This window comes from Peromyscus californicus, unplaced genomic scaffold, assembly GCF_007827085.1.
Source record: "Peromyscus californicus insignis strain IS unplaced genomic scaffold, ASM782708v3 Scaffold_6__1_contigs__length_162567912, whole genome shotgun sequence".
NCBI lineage: Eukaryota > Metazoa > Chordata > Mammalia > Rodentia > Cricetidae > Peromyscus > Peromyscus californicus.
The window spans coordinates 107,897,442-107,916,882 of record NW_026294584.1 but is presented as its reverse complement, the minus strand read 5'-3'; the positions used below and the strand labels follow the sequence as shown (position 1 = coordinate 107,916,882).

The 19,441-nt window shown below is 45.6% G+C and overlaps 1 protein-coding gene across 7 annotated transcripts in view; it reads left to right on the top strand.

Moving 5' to 3' along the window:
- Nucleotides 1–19,441, top strand: part of Adamts9 (ADAM metallopeptidase with thrombospondin type 1 motif 9) — a 171,487-nt gene that overhangs the window by 127,033 nt on the left and 25,013 nt on the right. For all 7 annotated transcript variants that reach the window (XR_008214349.1, XR_008214348.1, XM_052720258.1 and 4 more), the window contains 6 exons: nucleotides 7,320–7,490; nucleotides 16,875–17,069; nucleotides 18,050–18,182; nucleotides 18,754–18,848; nucleotides 18,956–19,050; nucleotides 19,143–19,276. Coding sequence is in view for 5 of the 7 variants with exons in the window: in XM_052720258.1 (XP_052576218.1) it covers nucleotides 7,320–7,490; nucleotides 16,875–17,069; nucleotides 18,050–18,182; nucleotides 18,754–18,848; nucleotides 18,956–19,050; nucleotides 19,143–19,276 (823 nt within the window). In the remaining 2 variants the exon portion in view is untranslated. The remainder of the gene's footprint in view (nucleotides 1–7,319; nucleotides 7,491–16,874; nucleotides 17,070–18,049; nucleotides 18,183–18,753; nucleotides 18,849–18,955; nucleotides 19,051–19,142; nucleotides 19,277–19,441) is intronic.

Here is a 19,441-nt window from a genome sequence, read left to right as displayed (position 1 = left end):
AGAGTGAACGGGCTCTGTAAGTGATAAGAAACCAGGTTCAAGTACTTACCCTTCCTCTACTGTGCTTTCTCATACTCCCAGAGGAGAGTCTTAAGAGGCACCAAGTGGTGAGGGTGGCTGAAAACCCATGAGTGGCACTGAGTGGGAAAGTAAAGTTCAAGGTAGCAGAGGTGAGACAGGCCCCATCAAACCCTTTGTGTTTCCCCGCTCGCAAGGCACAGTGGGAGCCTACCCGAGATGTCCACACAGCATCCAGGCTTAGAGGGAAGGTTGAAAACCACTAGGCAGCGGTCTTAAATGACCACAGCAGGACCGTTACAGCCTCAGTCTCGCTCACCTGCGGCAGGACTACTTTCAAGACCAAAGACGTTCTCATTAAACAGTAAGTTGGTGCCTAGTGAACAACGCAGCTCTTCCCCAGCCTCTCCCACATCTCAGCTCTCTCCTTCTGTCTAGCTCTGGTGTCTTCTCACAATCTCTCACTCAGCTGCCATTTGACCCCATCTTGTCCCCGTGTGGGCTTATGTTCTAGTAACATGTGACCTGAGGTTGGTGACATACCACAGAACAGACTCGCAGCCAACCAAATGGGACACACCCGAGCTTCATCTACTGGAAATCTCTTTCTTTCCTAGCAGGTCTTGGCAATACTTCTTGTCCTGTTTGCCTTTCGTGTATGTATCCCATCCACCTTTGGCTCCTCCCTTGTACAGTATTAAAATTCAGTAGGTTGTTGTCAAGATGAATTTCCTACTAGGCCCATGAGCAAATGACACCCCTCTCCTACTAAGAAATAACCAGGGCAGCTGAATTGAGAGGCACAACTTTTGAGTGTTCACCCTGCAATGATTATCAGAGATATTTTATACAGCTGTAAAGATTGTGAGCTATATAATTCCAGGGAGTGCTTTTCCTGTAGGGTGCAATGTGAGAAGCTTCCCCTGGAATTGTCTAGTTCAGAGGTCCCACACTGGTAATACGAAACATAACAGAACGTAGTGTTTACTAAGCAATGAATGAGACATTAAATGAGTATTTTTACATGAAGTAACCTATTGAACTATTTCCTTAACTCTTTGACACATTCACGTTTTATCCCATTTAATGTGAATAAATGAGAGGCTAAGGTAGGTTAATCCATCAAAGTTCTTACACAAAAGACTAGAATTTGAGGCCCAGGAGCCTGGCCTCTAGAGCACAAACTGTGAGAGTTTATCTCCTTAGTTCCTCAGGTCAGCATGGCCTTCACCTGAATTATTTCATTTCCTTCTTAATGGTGTCCTAGCCTCTCCCTGGAGGGTTGGTTTCGATGTATTGCTCACTTTCCCGGCTTGCATACGCACCTGCTTCTAGAACCATGGTTCCCTGTGCAATTGAGCAACTCTGACCTACAAATGGTGGGAAGGCTCTGGTGTTAGCACCACTATGCTCAGAGTGATGCCTTTGGCTATGCCCGTGAGAAAGAGTGGCCGCTGTTTAAGACGGGGACTTTGTTTTCCAGAAATTTCCCAGCGTTTAGTATACCTTTGAATGGTTGAATTTATGAATGGAGGGACAAAAGATGGTGTTGGGGGCAGGGATGGGGGAATGGGCAAATGCCTGACTCTTCAGCTGAAGAATAAAGACATTCCAGTGTCTTCTGGAACAGTTAAGCAAATGTTCCCTCTGGAAGGGCAGTGGCTGTGTTTTCTTGTCACACGGCCATGAACATGCTGTGACTTTGCAGAACTGCCCAGCCTCTTTTGGCCCAGAACAGGAATTGGGGCCTCTTTTGAGCATATTTCAAGTTTAAGAGCATTTATTACACTCAGCTGTAGAGTGATTCCCAAGTTCATCTTCTTAGAATAGAACCATTGGAATGAGCAGCAATTCCTTGGTCAGTTGAGTGATAACATTTTCATGGCTTTTACAACAGCGAGTAGAGAGGGCTTGTTGTGTTCAGGGTAATCCTTAACCCTTTCTTATCCATTGCCTCATTCATTCATTAAACAGTAAGTGTCAATCACCTGAAAAGTACCAGGCACTGGGCATTAGGACTGTTTTGTTTGGGTTTTGGTTTTGGCTTTGGCTTTCTTTTGTTGGTTGGTTGGTTGGTTGGTTGGTTGGTTTCTTATTTCTTGTTTTTTCCCAAACCTCAAATCATGTCACCTAACCTCAACCTGAGGCTTAGTGTCATGGAGGGCAGAAGGGTGGCAGTCGTGAAGCCGACCAGAGCTGCATAGGGAGACTCCCTCCAAAAGAGAGCTGAGTGGGTAAAAACTCAACGGTAGAGCTTGGGTTGCTTGGCTACCACGTGCAAGACCTTGGATTCAGGCCCTGGAGCTGGAGGAAAGGATAAGACGAGGGGAAATGAGATGCAAACCCTACCGCACTGTGATCCTCACCCCTACACATGCTGTTGCTGCTCACCTCCATCCTTGCTAAACCTTCTGACCCTGGATAACTTGCTTGTTCCTTCACTCCTTTTCATCAGCTGCCACATCCTCCCACTTCAGCATCATTGGGATGCCTCCATCCCTTCCTCTTCCCTCCTGGATGGCTTCTCACTCAGTAACAATATCTGTTATTGGAACCCATGAGTTACATGATTATACAGGGACCCTTGGGGTTAAGGTTACCTAAGGGACATGTGAGACCCCAGGCTGAGAGTGGTTGGACCTCTGGCTGTCAAGCAGGGACAGAGACTGAATTAGAAGAATTTGACATTATCAAGCCGACTTTTGATCCACAACACAGACATGTGCCTGTTGCAAATGTTAGTCAGATGGATGATGTAAGACTTAAAGAATGCCTCCATAGTAGTGCTTCTACCTCTTGTTTGAATGACTGATTTTTCTTTCTTTTAGACAAGAGTAGATGAATCCATTTTCCTTACCTTTCCTTGGGACATAAAAACCCAGAAAAAGCAACCCAGTGTTATCAACCCATTGGGTGTGTGATTCCTCTGCCCATATTCTTCCCAACAACAGTCATCTGCTACCAGAAATGACAAATCCTTTCATCCTTGGGGAAAGCATCCTTTAAAAGGTAGAACCTGTGAATGTCCAGTGATTTTCTTTTCTGCATGGTTAGGGAATTGTGACAAAAGACGTGTTTCAAAATGAAAACAACTTTATTATAATGTTTAAGGACTGCATTGAACAATCCTATTTAGACCATCAGCCCATAGCAAATGGACATGTTGAAAGAAAATATTGCCTTAGGGATTTATTTCAGGTCTTCTTCACCCTCGGATTCTGAAGTTCTTTCCCATTAGTTTCAGAATCTTTGAAGGTGTGCACCCTGCAGGACAATGGATGCACTGCCCTGTTTAACCTGGCACTGTGATTATTTCCTTTCTGCATCTAATGCATGCTGAAATTCATAGAAGTTGATGTCATTACTTAGTCATTTATTTGGTTGCTGTTTTTTTTTAACTCAGAAAGCCATGATGAAAACCCAGAAAACCTTCTGCAAATCTAAATGAGGCTACTTGAATTTTCCATTTTCTTAGAACAATCTAGATGATATTCCGGGACAGGTAGCACTATAGATTATTGGGGACTGGACTAGGGAAATGGGGTTTACCAATGCTGAAGCATCCAGTAGCATGGGCTGGATTTACTTTCCCCCATGACTTTGCTAAGATTTAAGATTCCAGAAGAAAACCTTGGTCACATGGTTTTCAGGGCATGAAAGAAGTCAATTATTTACCTTGTTTAATTTTTAATTCCCAGAAAGTTTTATTCTGGGTAAATTTTCTCTGTGCAATTCCCTGCTGCTGTCAAAACAGATTTTATAATAGGTAACTATTCTTCAAGAGTGGGGAAGAAATACTTAACAAGCAGAAACTGTTAAGGAACCCTGGCCTTTTTGCTGGCATCTGTTACTTATTGACAATGATTCAAGCCTTTTGAATTAGTGAGAATGCATTTGGACATGGCAAGTGCATTTTAGGTTTAGGTTTACCTGTGATTCTGGTGTCCCTAAGTCCTAATTTTCCAAGAAATTTTTACTTTCTGTGGGTAAATGTTTCTTTTTCAGAGATCTATGTGATTTCTAACATTCAGCATAACATTGTAACTCCCCAATAGTTGTCAGTTTACTCCAAAGGGAACCAAAAACTCCAGACTCAAGAACCAGGGAAGAAGGCTCAGCTGGTCCCCACTAGTTTGAAATGGTTTAGCTTCTTCTCACCTCACTGTGACTTCAGGTCATATTTATGCCTCTAGAAACTGGTGATATGCCAACTATGGAGGTTTGCTTCCAAAGGCAGCAAGACATTTAAGTTTCCGAAGATAAAGCTACTCGGATGACCTAGCCTGTATCTTTTGCTTCCTAAAAGAACAGAGTGACTCATGGAAGACAGGGAGCATTGTCATGTACTCCAACAATTCTACTCCTAAGAGCAGACTCAAAAAAAAATCAAATCAAGTGTTCGAACTGGTGTCTGAGTGTCCATAATAGCGTCATTCACAATAGTTCAAAGGGAAGTCACCAAACATCCATTATCAGATAAGTGAATAAACTAAGGGTGGCCTATCCATACCGTGAGCTATCATCTAGCCTCGAAGAGCAATGAAGCACCGAGACTCCAATATGGGAGCATTTTGGAAACACTGTGCTAAGTGAGAGAAGCCTAGTAGAAAAGAGCACATACTGGATGGGTTTCTGAATATGGCGTCCCCAGAATAAGCAAATCCATGGATATAGAAAGCATGGTCATCACAGCTAGGGTCTAGGTTAGAAGGAGGAAAGATGGGCGACTGCTTAACGGACACAGGATTGGAGTAATGAAAAAAATGTTCTATCACTGGGTTGTAGCCGTGGCTGCACGGCATTGCATTCAGGTCATTGAATTGACATTTTTGAGATGGTTACATGATGAATTTTATGTTCTTTCTATTTTTCATTATTGATGTGTATGTATGTGTACACGTGTGCATTTGTGTATGTGTGAATGACAACATCTGTGAGCCACAAACGTGTGGTGGTCAGAGGGCAAACTTTACTTGTTTTAGAGAGCCTTGTGTTGTTCTCTGCTGTGTTTGCCCAGTTAGATGACCCCCCACCTCCCAGGATCCTCCTGTCTCATTTCCCATTTCCCGTGCTGGGATTGCCGAAACTCAGGCTATCCCTCCAGATTTGACATAGGTTCTAGGGATTCAGATGAAGGTCTTCATGCTTGCATGGCAAATGCTTCTACCACTGAGCCATCTCCCAGCCCCTGTATTATTCCTTGTTTATCATACACATATAAAAAAAAAAGACATGGGGTGCATTGGGGAAGATGTTTCAGAGAGAAGCTGTATCTCAAACTCAAATACCTTCCAGGCAAAGCAGGTAAAAGAAAATTCCCGCCTGTGCTGGCTAGTTTTGTGTCAACTTGACACAGGCCAGAGTCCTCGCTAAAGGGCGATAGGCAAGCCTGTAGAGCAGTTTCTTCATTCATGATCGATGGGGGTGGGCCCAGTCCTCCTGGGCTGCTGGTCCTGGGTTCTATGGGAAAGCAGGCTGAGCAAGCTATGAGGAGCAAGCCAGTCAGCAGCACCCCTCCATGGCCTCTGCATCAGCCCCTGCCTCCAGGTTCCCGCTCTGTTTGAATTCTTGCCCTGACTGCCTTCAATGATAAACAGTGATGTGGAGGTCTCAGCGAAATAAACCCTTTCTTTCCCAAGTTGCTTTTGGAAATGGTGTTTCATCACAGCAATAAAAACAGTAAATTAGACAATGCCATTATGAGAGAGAGAAAGAGAGAGAGAGAGAGAGAGAGAGAGAGAGAGAGAGAGAGAGAGAGAGAGAGAGGGAGAGAGAGTGTATCTATGGCCCTCCCTACAGAACTTAAGATGAGGAATTCTGAAAGGAAGTATGCTAATAACACACCAAAAGCTTGCTGGTGTTAGATAAGCCAGGGGCAGCAGACACCCAGTCGAGGCAAGACTCAGCAACTCTCATGGCAGAAGCCAGTCTCTCCCCTGAAGCTTTCTGGGTGGTTCAAACTTAGAGTGTCAAGTGACAGCAATGCTTTGGACAGGCTTTGGTGACAACACAGATGGCAGAGGTCTACCTTCCAAGTGGAGTTTGTTGTTGGAATGATGCATGCCCCTGGTTCTATTTTCCTTTGCTGGATTATGGAAGTAGTCAGGTGTGACAGGGCAAGTGACTTAGGCTCCAATAGTCCCAGGTTCCTCATTTACAAATTGGAGATGATAGCCTTTGCTCTTTCGTGCTGCACAGATGTCCCTTTTACTGTCCATCCTTGGTACTCAAATAGCTCCTTCCTGAGAATCAGGGAAGTCCTGAGCATGGCCACCCTTGTCCATCAGGACCTATCTTCAGTGGATAGTTTTGGGGAGTCTAGAACTGAGAAGGGTCCACCTGCCAGAGCCGGGCTGTCAGACTGTGTACACCTGTAAGTGACTTCACTGAGAGTGAAAATTCACCCTCCAGGAGCCTGGAACAGGAAATAGACCAAACAGCATGATCTGTGGAGACAGTGTTTTAGTTATTTATGAGAGATGACGAACAACTAGGCAGGTGATAACCTTCCTGGTCCTAGAAGTGTTTTGATGCCGCCATGGCAACTATGGAACACAGTTTCTTTTCTTCTTTTCTCTCTTCCTTCCTTCTCCTTCTTTTTCTTTTTTAGACATTGTCTTTCTGGGTAGCCCTGGCTGTCCTAGAACTCACTATGTAGCCCAGGCTGGCCTCAAACTCAAAGATCTGCCTGCCTCTACCTCCTGAGTGCTGGGATTAAAGGCTGGTGCCACCATGCCTGGCCATTTGCTCCCTTCTTCCTCTCCCTCCAACCTTCTTCTTTCTCTTACCCCCTTTCTCTTTCCCTCCCTCCCCTTCTTCTCCCATCATTCATATATTTCTGTTCCTCCCTTCCTCTCTTTTTCCTCTCCATCCTCTTCTCCTTTCTTTCCTATTTTTTTCTTCAGTAATAGGGATTAAACCCAGGGGGTCTTACACATGCTAGACAAGTGTTCTACCATTGTGCTACATCCCCAGCCATGGATTCAGTGTTTGACTAAGTGTTAAATGAATAAATAAATAAATAAATAAATAAATAAATAAATAAATAAATACCTTGAAAGCCTCGTCCAAGCTAGTGTTCATTCATTCATCCACGCTTTCATTTCTTCACTCAGACAGACATGTATGGAAAACACATCCCTGTGCCGGGGATAAAGTTGTCAGATCCCTACATAGAGACAGTCAATGCCTAGGGATCTTGCCACTTTAACAGCTGTCTGGCGAAGTCATCAAACAACTGCAAGAAAAGGCGTGTGAAGCTGTGTGAGGCTTCGTCTCACCACCCCATTTGTCTCTTGCAGTGCACCAAGACGTGTGGTGAAGGCTCCCGGTACCGACAGGTGGTGTGTGTAGCCGAGGACCAAACCGAGGTGCACAGTGCACATTGTGACTCGGACCAGCGGCCTCCAGACCGTGAGAGCTGCAGCCTGCAGCCCTGCGAGTATGTGTGGATCACAGGAGAATGGTCCGAGGTACTGTCCTGGGGCACTTGTGATGCTTTCGGTATAGGAGCAGCAGGGTGACAGGGCAGGGAACCTGCCCTCCAGGTCTACTTCTGAGGATCATGTGTTCTCACCCAATGCCAAGTTCTCTGCCTTCTGCCTTCTGCGAGTCACCTTGATTTCTTTTTAATACAGATAAAAGGGAATTATTATAGGGGCTGAAAATCCTCAGGATGCCTTCAGGTGCCAGCAGGAAGTTATGTATAAGAATGTATCTTGGAGCCAGGTGGTGGTGGCGCACGCCTTTAATCCCAGCACTCGGGAGGCAGAGGCAGGCGGATCTCTGTGAGTTCGAGACCAGCCTGGGCTACCAAGTGAGTCCCAGGAAAGGCGCAAAGCTACACAGAGAAACCCTGTCTCGAAAAACCAAAAAAAAAAAAAAAAAAAAAAGAATGTATCTTGGGGCTGGAGAGAGCTAAGTGAGTAAGTGTTTGCAGTACAAGCACGAGGACTCGAGTTCAAATCCCAGGAACCCAGATGGAAGCTGGACCAAATAGACATCTAACGGACCGCAAGCCTCTTTTCCTTATAGGCTCCTGAGGGTAATGCCTAAATAGACACCTTTAGTTATTAATAAGCCAGTATTAAAAACACCACGATCACCTCATCTTCAAACCTCATAGTCTTTCAAAGTGCTAAAAGATCTAAAACTTCAAAATCATTGCATTGCCCAAAAGAACAGAGATTCAAAGTGAAAGCACCTTGGTTCAGAGTAGAGGTAGTAACAACGGTAGATAACATACGTGTTCACATGGGATCTCTCCATGCAGGCCTGAATGACATGAGTATTTGCCTCTAGATATATTTGCTGTGTTGAACTACATCTTCACTCAGATTGGTCCAAAAAGTCTTTCCTAACCATGCCCCCCCATCCTCTACAGCATTGATTTTCATCTTCTGAGGGGGCATTTGTCAATGTTAGAAGACATGCCTGGTCATCACAGCTAGGACAGGGGTCCTTCTGGTATCTGGCAGGTGGAGGCCAGGGTCGTTACAAAGTGATGCACAGTGTGCTGGGCATGCCCACAACACACACTTACACATCTGAGGTCCAGAGTTCCAAGGTAAAGAACTCTCCTCTGCTGTGTCCCACATGACTCCAGATGGCAGGAAGAGCCTTTAAACTGTGAAGGGGGTAGGAGGACTGGGGAGACAGCTTAGTGGATGAAACACTTACAGTGTGAGCATGAGAAGCGAAGTTCAGATCCCCAGCTCTCATGTAAAAAGCCAGGCACGCCGACGCACATCTGCAATTCCAGAGCTTGTGGGCAGTGACAGGAAGCTCTCCATGGATCCCACTGGCCGTCTAGTCTAGCCCATCAGTGAGTTCAAGGTTCAGTGAGAAACCTCTCAAAATTAGTGGTGGACAGTGATGGAAAAAAAACATCCAGCATTGAACTTTGGCAGCTACATATGTACCCACGATCATATACACATCAAGTAGGCCAGGCTGGCTGGCCAGCAAACCCCATGGATCCACCCATCTCCCTCCACATTGCTGGGATTACATGTGCATGCCACCACCTCTGGCTTCTTCTGTGTGGGTTCTGGGAATCAAACTCAAGTCCTTTTAATTACACAGTAGGTATTTTACTGGCTAAGTTATCTCCTCAGCCCTAGAAGAACATCTTTTGGAACATAGTTTTCAGCACTTCCATAGATTTTCAAGTATGTTACAGACTAAAACCATCCCATGTATTTTTATAGCAAAGGGTTGGAAACAGGTTTGGGCACGAACACAAGGACCACAGGACCAGGGTCTGCAAGGGCACAGGCAGGGAGAGGCTGGCCCCAGAACTCCTTCTAGAAACTGTGCTTGAAGATGCTAGAGTCACTGCAAGGTATTCCTTCACTCTGGGACCTTGGCTTCTGGAGAGTTTTCTGTGTTATTCTCAGCGTTCACACCTCCTGAGTGTGCAGGGCCTAGAACAGACATGCGAAGAGCGGCTGCAAGGAAAACGTGCATCTCTAGCATGTCTGAAATACAGTCCTGGTAGGCACAGGGGTATTTATGTTGCTTTGTTTCTACATTCAAGTTAGAACAGGAAACTTTACCTGTGAAGAGCTGTACACATAGGTCCACAGCATTTGGAGTCTACTTACCATGCCGCTGCCACTCATACACTTCAAAACCCTGGCCTCCCGGGGCTGGAGAAGCCATCAGTTGTTTCAAAGCACTACCTTCAACTGACCCAGTTGTTTTGGAGGCTTTTCAAGGTCGTGGAGGCTTCTGGCCCGGTTGGTGGCCCTGGTTCATCAGCATATGTGTGTCTCCTAAGATGTACAAATAGCTCGCAGGCTGCTTTTGCTTTTGGTGTCTAAGGGCTCAGGTCTCAGCATCTGCCTTCTCCAGTACACAGCCTTGAGGAAGTCGGTACAGACTGAGGCCATAAAGGCATGAGGTCATACCCTTTAGAACTCCCACAGCTCAGCTGGGCAGAGCTTGTCAACATCTCTCCACACTGAGACACTGGGGTAGTCTGAAGCCTCCTGGCCAGAAGTCAGCTGGGTCCTCCAGCATGTGAGCAGGAACAGTCAAAGAAGGAAGAAATAAAGATGGCACGTTTCCAGCTCTCCAGCCAGCTGGGAGGGAGGGCACAGGGGTGCTCAGCATGCCTCTGGCTGGCTTTTTTCTATCTTGTTGCTAGGATTCTTTCAAGGCCAGCCCAGAAAGGTTAAAGGAAAAGAAAATGGAGTAGCTTAAAGCAACAGGGCATGAGTCAAAGGCAGACATGGTGACTGTCAGTTATCCTTGGGTATTAAGAAAATTGGACCCTCACCCTGGAAAAATCCATGACATACATGTGACATGCTGTTTCCAGGAGCTCCTCTCATGCCCTACAGTCTAGGGAGGGGTCAGAAGACTGACTCCACTGTGCATTTGTGTAGTGCCTTTACAAAGAATGGTTTTCAGTCACAACACTACCTAAAAGTGTCATCCAAGTGACGTGAATTGTGACTTCATTTTATTTTGTTTCTATTAGCATATGTTAATTATAAATTTAAAATGGGCCTCATTGTGATAATTTCATCCCAGTATCCTCTCTTGTCCTCTCCTAGTCCCACTGATCCCCTTATCTTTTCTACTAGTCCTCTGTGTGTGTGTGTGTGTGTGTGTGTGTGTGTGTGTGTGTGTGTGTGTGTGATTATAGTTTTATTAGAGTTGCTTAAAGAAGCATGGGTGAGAAGTTATTTATAGATACAAGTGGTGGGCTACCCCACTGAAGAAAATGTTTCTCTCTCTCCCAGCAACCCAGCAACCATTAATTTCATACAGATCCTCAGAGAGGGGTGGGACTCGTGAGATCCCCCTCCCCTCCATAGCCAGATGTTGACTGACTCAATCTTTTTTTTTAATAATTCATTTTAACTTTATTTTATATGCATTGGTGTGAAGGTGTCAGATCCTGGAGAACTGAACTTACAGACAGTTGTGAGCTGCCATGTGGGTGCTGGGAATTGAACCCAAGTCCTTTGGAAGAGTGCTCTTAACCATTGAGCCATCTCTCCAGCTCTGACTGGCTCAATCTTATTTAGCTCTAATACAAGTCATCACAGCTACTGTGCATTCAAGAGTGCTACACCATGCCATGTCCAGAAGGTTGCAGCATTCCGTGGAACTCTACCTCATCCTCTGGCTCTTACATTACTTCTGTTCTGCCCTCTCTTCCGCGATCTTCCCTGAACCTTGGAAGGGGTAATAGGATGTCTGATTTATGGCTGAGCACCCAACAGTCTCTTATTTTCAGCACTTTGACCAGTTACGAGTCTAATTACTGCTGCCTACCCAAAAAGAAGCATCTCTCACCAGAGCTGAGGGCGGCACTAAACATGGACATAAATGCAATTATTTAGGAGGCAATTGGTGAGCATGCCATGTCCACCAGTGCCCAAGTGGCAAGTTGGTAGTGTATAAGTAAAACTGTTATTGACAGTTCTCACACCCGTAACCTGTAGAGCATGTTCCATCACTGTAAAAATAGGGAGGAAGCTTCCAGCTCTGTTTCTTTAGGCCCTGCATCCAAAATGTATGGTGTCTTTAGTCAACAGGGTCTTACCATCTAGTTATGGTGAGCAACCAACCACAGCAGCAATTGCCCGTATTATTTGGGGCCTCTTGAAAAATCTCCCTGACCAACGACTCACTGGGAGGTCGCCCACTCCATCACTGAGATTTTCATTGTTGTTGTCTCTAATTCACAGGGTCAGCTTTTCTCGTCTATTCAGGATTCTGTCTTGAAAACTTTTACTTTTAGGTTTTCTTTTTAGTTAGATTACCAGGTTTCCCTGTACCTTTTTCACATAACCTTAGTTTTCATTCCCCATCTCCCTCGTCTCTTAAAGCATTCCGTCCCCAGGATGCTTCCTTCTGATTTCCTGCATACTATTACCCTCCCCTGTCCCACTCTGAACACCATGTCCCCGCCCCATGGTCTCTTTCTAGTTTCCTGGCTTCCACACATACTCATTCCCACAGAAACATGCATATATAAAAATTAGTAGCTAGGACTTGCATATGAAAGATGACATGCAATATTTGTCTTTTTAAGTCTGGATTAACTCACTTAATAGAATGTTTTCCAATTCCATCCATTTTCCTGAAGAATTAATAATTTCATGTTTATTAATGGCTGGATTAAATTCCATTGTAAATGTGTACTATATTTTCTTAAAGATTTTATTTTTCATTTTTAATTATGTGTATATGTATATGTCCATGGGGGGGGGGGGGCTGTTCACCTGAGTGTAGCTCTCAATGAGACCAAAAGAGGATGTCAGATACCCTGAAGGTGGAGTTACAGATGGCTGTGAGCCGCCTGGTGTGGGTGTTGAGAATCAAGCTCAGGTCCTCTGCAAGAACCATGCGTGAATCTAATCAAGAAGCTGTCTTTCCATCCCTGCCCCACATCTTCATTACCCATCATTCAGTTGACAGACAACTAAGCTGATTCCGTTCCTACCTATTGTGACTAGAATAGCAATAAACATGAGCATGCAAGTCTCTAGGTGATACGGCAGAGTCCTCTGGGTGATAGGGCAGAGTCCTCTGGGTGATAGGATAGAGTCCTGGGTGTCCTTCCAGAGCAGCATTATCTGTGTCATGTGGTAGTTCTAGTTTTGGTTTTTGGGAAAATGTCTACATTGATTTCCGTAGTAGCTGCATCAGTTTACTCTCTCATAGTAAGTAAGGTGTTTCCACTCTCTATACCCTTGCCAACATTTGTTGCTAATTGGTTACATTACAATAAGAATTTTGACATGGAGAAAGGAAATCTCAAAAACTTTTAATACACATCTCTCTGGTGGAAAATGATATTGAACACTTTTTAAATCTTTACTAGCTGTTAATATTTTTTTTATTTTGAGAATTCTCTGTTCAGATCCAGAGCCCATTTTTTTTAACTTTTATTGATTCTTTGTGGATTTCACACCTTGCATTCCTATCCCACTTATCTTCCTGTCTCCTCCAATCTGCCCTTTGCCCTTGCCACCTGCCCCCCTCCACCAATCAAAACCAAATTTAAAAAGAAAACAAAAAACAAAAACAAACAAACAAAAAAAATCTTGCTGTGGAAGCTGTAATGTGGTCCACTGAGTCACAGAGTTTACCCTTTAGTCCATTCACCTTTACTTGCAACTGTTCATTACTATGTGTCTTTGGTCTGCCTCAAGGCCTCTGGTTTCTGCTACACTACTGATAATGGGCCCTCACTGGGGCTCTTATTGGATATCCTGTTGCTGTCCTGTGTTATGGAGATCCTGCCTGTTTTGAATCTGTAGGTTCATCCCCTTCACATGCTCCAACAGTTCATAGATTCTCTGGATGCTGGGGTGGGCCAACTCATAGCCCTGGTTCTGGGCCTGGGTGGTAGCTGGGTTGGTCAGCCTGCCAGCTCTCCCTCATTGTCACTACCCAGGCGAGCTCTCCAGCACCGCCTCAACTAGCTCACCCAATGCAGACTACAGTGAGGAGCAGGGCCAATCCTCCGCTCTCAGGTCCTCAGCTCTGGGTCCCCTGCGTTCATATCACCAGGGCCAGATCTGTTTTGCCCAGGCAAGATGCATGACCCTCTCTTCTGATTGCTGTAGGAGGAATACAAGGCGGGGGAGGCAGGGGTCAGCTCTCCTGCTCCCATGTCCTCAGGGCTGGCTCACTTGTGTACCCCCCCCCCCCACACACACACACATACAGCAGGGTCAGCTGTAGTGTGCTGCCCAGGCAAGGTCCAGGGCCTGCTCTCCTGTGTCCTGCAGCCGGTGAGGGTCAGAGCTAGTTCTCTCACTCTTGTGACCCTGGGGCCAGCTCGCTCACCTGCAGGTCGTAATCGGTTAGGGAGGGAGGACATCTTTCTCTCACCCATGCCACCACATGGCAGATGAGGGAGGGCTGGGTCAGCTCTCCTGCTCTCACACCCTCAGGGTCCGCTCACCTGCATCCCTGACCATAGGGTCAGCTCTAGTGTGCTGCCTATGGGAGGTGCGCGTCTGTGGTGAGGGGTGGGGTCACTTTTCCTGAGTTGTAGGTGGGAGAGGCACATTCTCCCCTGAGAGGCAGGGCCAGCTCGCCTGCCGCAGTATCCAGTGAGGAGCAGGGCCAGCCATCCTAGGGTCAGTGAAGGGCGGTGCTGGCTCAGCACAGCATGGTTCCAGTGGCCCCTGTGCTAACATGGGCCATGGACATCACCATAGATCCCAGCTGCAGCAAGACAACAAACCCAGATATGACCCTCGGGCCCTGGTGGCAGCACAGGCCACCCATATTAGCATGCCCCCCCCCCCAGACACCAACATGGTCCCAAGTGGCTGACTAGACCCTGGGCATCCACAGAGTCCTCCATGGCAACAGGAGCTACGGTCACCACCCCAGACCCTGGCACTGCAGGGCCATGGACCCAGACATGGTCCTAGGTAGCAGCCCATGCCAGGACATCTCCATGGATCCAGGTGGCAGCGCTGGCCACCCAGATCATCTTGGCCCCACAGAGTCCATTTTTTAATTAGGTTGTTTGATTTTTTTTTGTTTGTTTAATTTTTTGAATTCTTCATATAGTCTTTATAGCAATCCTCTGCCAGATGTATAATTGACAAGGATTTTCTTCCCACTTTGTAGGCTGTCTCTTAATTCAATTAACTGTTTCCTTTGCTAAACAGTGTTTTAATTTCATGAGGTCTCATTGTTGGACTTATTTTCTGAGTGACTGGACTCATGGTCAGAAAGTCTTTATCTGAGTCTATACCTGAGAGTGTTTTTTTTCTAATGTTTTCTCTATTAATTGCAGAGTTTGGGGTCTTACATTTAAGATCTTTGTGATATTTGGAGTTGATTTTGTGTGGTGAATGGTGGGGATCTAGTTTCATTCATCTAATCTGTTGAAATCCTGTTTTCTCGATACCATCTTCTGAACAGGCTGCTGTCTTGCAAGTGTGTATTTTTGGCATCTTTATCAAAGACCTGGTAGCTGTAGCTGTGTGGATTATATGTAGAGCCTATATTCCAGTTGTTCTCAATCCGTGGGTCATGACCCCTTTGTGGTCATGTTATCAGATATTCTGAATATCAGATGTTTACATTATAATTCATAACAGTAGCAAAATTACATTTACGAAGTGGCAATGAAAATAATGTTATGGTTGGGGGTCACCACAATATGAAGAACTGTATTAAAGGGCCACAGCATTAGGAAGGTTCAGAACCAACAATGTAATCTATTTGATTGATCCAGGTAGATCTGTTTTCACGCCAGCACAATGCTGATCTTATTACTGTAGCCCTCTAGCATAACTTGAAGTTGGACATGATGATGCCTCCAGCATTATTCTTTTGTCTAAGGATTGCTTTGGCTCGTTGGTGCTTCCGTGTGAATTTTGGATGACATTGGAATTTTGATGGGGCTTGCACTGACTCTGTAGATTGCTTTAGTGGGATGGCTGTTTTCACACTATTAACCCAATCCATAAGAGGTTTTCCCATCTTCTGGCATCTTCCTCTATTCATTCCTTCCGTACTTTCAAGTTCCATCATGGAGATCTTTTGCTGCCTTGTTTAGGTTTATTTCAGAGTTGGTTGTTTTTTTGTTTTGTTGTTTTGGTTTGGGTTTTTTTTTTTTTTTTTTTTTTTTTGCCAATGAGATTGTTTTCCTGGTTTCTTTTCCACGTGTGTCATTGGTAGACAGGAAGGCTACCGATTTTTATATGTTAATCATGTATCCTGCAGTTTGGCTGGATGTGTTTATCAGCCGTGAGAGTTTTCAGGAGGAATCTTTGGAGATTTTTTTTTTATGTATAGAATCATATTGTCTGCAAATAGGGTTGTTTTTACTTCTTCTTTTCCTATTTATCTCTCTTTTATCTTGTTAGTCTAACTCACCAGCCTTCTACCGAGTACAGAGACTGGACAACCTCCTCTTTTTCCTGATCTTGGAGGAAATGCTTTGAGTTTCTCTGCTGAGTATGTTTGGCTGTAGGCTTGTTGTGTAGCTTTCATTGTGTGGGAGTGTGTTCCCTCAACTCACAGACTCTCTGTGGCTTTTATCATGAATGGATGTTGGATTTACATCAATGGCTTTTTCTATATCTACCGAGAAGGTCACGTGGCTTCTGTCTTTGAGTCTATTTACTATGATGTATTGCATTTATGGGTCTGCGTATGGTAAGCCATCTCTGCATCTCTGGAATGAAGCCAAGGCGATCATACTTTTGATGCGTTCAAGAACTTCACTTGCACGTATTTTATTAATTTCTGTGTCTGTTTCCATCTGGGCTGTTGGTCTGTCATTTTCTTTTTGTTGTTGCTGTGTCTTTTGCCATATACTTACCAGAAAACAATCACATGATGACATGATTTAGAAAGAAAGCAGAAAGGTGACTTGGTGACCAGAGTACATAGCGAAGGAGAGAAGAGAGGAGGAAACTGGGGGAAAGGTGACTGTCCACAAGCAGAGCACCACAGAGAGCAGGAGACTGAATGGGGGAACTCCCAAGTCTCCTGGGAAAGTATTTGCATTGCACTCTGAGAATGCCACTCACAGGCTGGCTGCGGGCCCCTGGTCCTCTCCACATTCAGTGGGTTACTGGCATGGTCTTAGAGGTCGAGAAAGGGGGAGTTTGATGGCATAGGAGTATCTCTGTCCCTCTCTGGGAGCCCCAGACAATGAAGGGTTGTGAGATGCCTGCCTGGGGAAGCCCCAGTTTGAGGAGTGCCTGACAGAGCCTGCTGTGGCCTGAGATGAAGGCTTCAACAGATAAATAAACGGAGCTTCCACAGGAGGGTAAACTCGGTGTGGAGGGTGGGGGCTTACTGTGGCTGCCACAGGAAACCTCTGGAACATCCCCTCTTGACCCCTCTCTTCTCAGTGCTCAGTGACCTGTGGAAAGGGCTACAGGCAAAGGCTGGTCTCCTGCAGTGAGATTTATACCGGCAAGGAGAACTACGAATACAGCTACCAGACCACGGTGAACTGCCCAGGCACGCAGCCGCCAAGCGTCCGTCCCTGCTACCTGAGGGACTGTCCTGTCTCAGCCACCTGGAGAGTTGGTAACTGGGGCAGCGTAAGTAGGAGGCTGGGTTGTCAACTCCGAAATCTCAAACCTTCTCTGAACCCTTCCTGCCTGCAGCTTGGCCTGGCTGATGGGAGGAGAATGGGCAATCTCCATCCAAACAGCTGAGGCTCACTTTGCCTCATCCCAGGAAAACACAAGTTGTCCAGTTTTATGCCTCAGTTTCTTCATTTATAAAATGGATATCTATGAAGATAATTTGAGTTAATGTATAAAAAGCACTTAGATTATTGTGGTCAATTTTATGTTACATTTTGCTATTTTTCCTACGTCTTTACCACCCTTTTTTCGAGTTAGCCTTTAGAATCCGGCCTCTCCTAAGAGTTGCCCAGGAAGCATTTTGGCTGCTTCCCTTGTGGAGGATTCTACACTCTAGTCTGCCTGTGCAGGGAGACCTTTGTTTGCTCAGGACACAGAGCAGAATATTCTAAATTAAGTCCGTTTGGAAAAATCACAATCTTCTGGCTTTGGGCTACAAAGCTCTCAGGGGGAAAGTGTGTGATGTGATGAAAGTCATTAGGATCTGAATCCCAACTTCACAAGGACCTTGAACAAATTCCTTCACATCTGAGCCCAGATCTTCCATCTGTTAAAAAAAAAAAAATAGTTGTGGTGCTATCTCACAGGATTAGTATGTAGTTTAAACGGGGGAAAGTGGGTGTATAACTACATACAGGGACACATGTGTTAAAGGTTTGATATAGAAATGTGTGTTTTACATATACATAGTATGTGTGTGTGTGTGTGTGTGTGTGTGTGTGTGTGTGTATATATATATATATATATATATATATATATATATATAAAATGTTTCAGTATGTATATGTGAAGCTTAACATGACAACTAGTCATGGTAAGAAACCAATAAATGCCCGCTTTTTGTCACACAGCCCAGGGCTCCAAGCTTTGTGTCACGATGCTTACACCTCCCAGGTTCAAGGGCCACCCATTGACTCCTCTTTGCCTTCCAGTGCTCGGTGTCCTGCGGCGTGGGAGTCATGCATAGATCTGTGCAGTGTTTAACCAATGAAGACCAACCCAGCCACTTGTGTCCCACTGATCTCAAGCCAGAAGAACACAAAACCTGCCACAACGTTTATAATTGTAAGTTGCTCGACTGACGCCTTCTTTGTCTGCCATGGAGAGCAAAGCGTCTCTGTTTGTCTATTTGTCTGTCCTCTTTAGAAATGTGCTAATTCTCTGTGTGTTGTAGGGTGGATTCATGGGGGGGGGGGGGGGTAGGAGGGGCCTGCACTTTCATACTCAAATTTTTGGAGGCCAGAGATTGATCTCAAGTGCCCTTTCTCTCCACCTTACTGTTGAGACCAAGTTGCTCACTCAACCTAGAGCTCACTGGTTGGCCAGACTTCTTGCTGATGGATCTTCATTGCCCTCCTGTCTCCACCTCCCCAGTTCTGAGATTCCACAATGCACATTCACAGCCAGCTTTTTTATGTGTGAGTTCTGGGGCATCAAACTCAAGTCTTCGTGTTTGCCTGGCAAGCACTGTACTGACTGGACTACCTCTGTCTCCTTGTCTCTCTTCTCCCCACCAATCTCCCTCTCTCTTTAATCCACCCCTTGGCCAGTTCGTGCAGACAGTGTGATGTATTCTGTTGGTAGATACCGAACATCTGAGACAACCGCACCCATTTCTGTGATGTGTATTCCCTAGGTGAGCTACCCCAGAACTGCAAGGAGGTAAAAAGACTCAACAGCGCCAGTGTAGATGGAGAGTACTTCCTGATTGTTAGAGGGAAACCCCTAAAGGTGAGTGTTGAAGTCAGTCATTGTGTGCAGACTGTTTTCCTGGTCATCTCTGCACTCATCACTCCTTCTGAGTGCCTCTGTTGGAATCTTCCTCGCGTATCTTGCAGGTATTCTGTGCAGGGATGCATTCTGACTATCCCAAGGAGTACGTGACGCTGGCCCATGGTGACTCGGAGAATTTCTCCGAAGTTTACGGGCACAGGTAAGAGGCTGGGTCCCAGAAGAGCTTCGGTGCCTGGAAGCCCCTAGAGAAGACGTGCCCATTCTCACCACAGTGCTCCCTCCATTGCTTAGGCTGCACAACCCCACAGAATGTCCCTATAACGGGAGCCGACGAGACGACTGTCATTGCCGGAAGGATTACACAGCTGCTGGCTTTTCCAGTTTCCAGAAAATTCGAATCGACCTGACCAGCATGCAGATCATAAGTAAGTTCAGGGAAGCATCCTGCGGAAGCGCATACCTCCCCTCCGCTCGGGGGACACAGGTCCCGTGAGCGGGTAGATATAGAAGGGAGGTCACACAGGGTGACCACAGTCCAGCAGTGACAGCCCTGCCATATGCTTCACAGGTCAAGGCTTTGTCCTTTATGT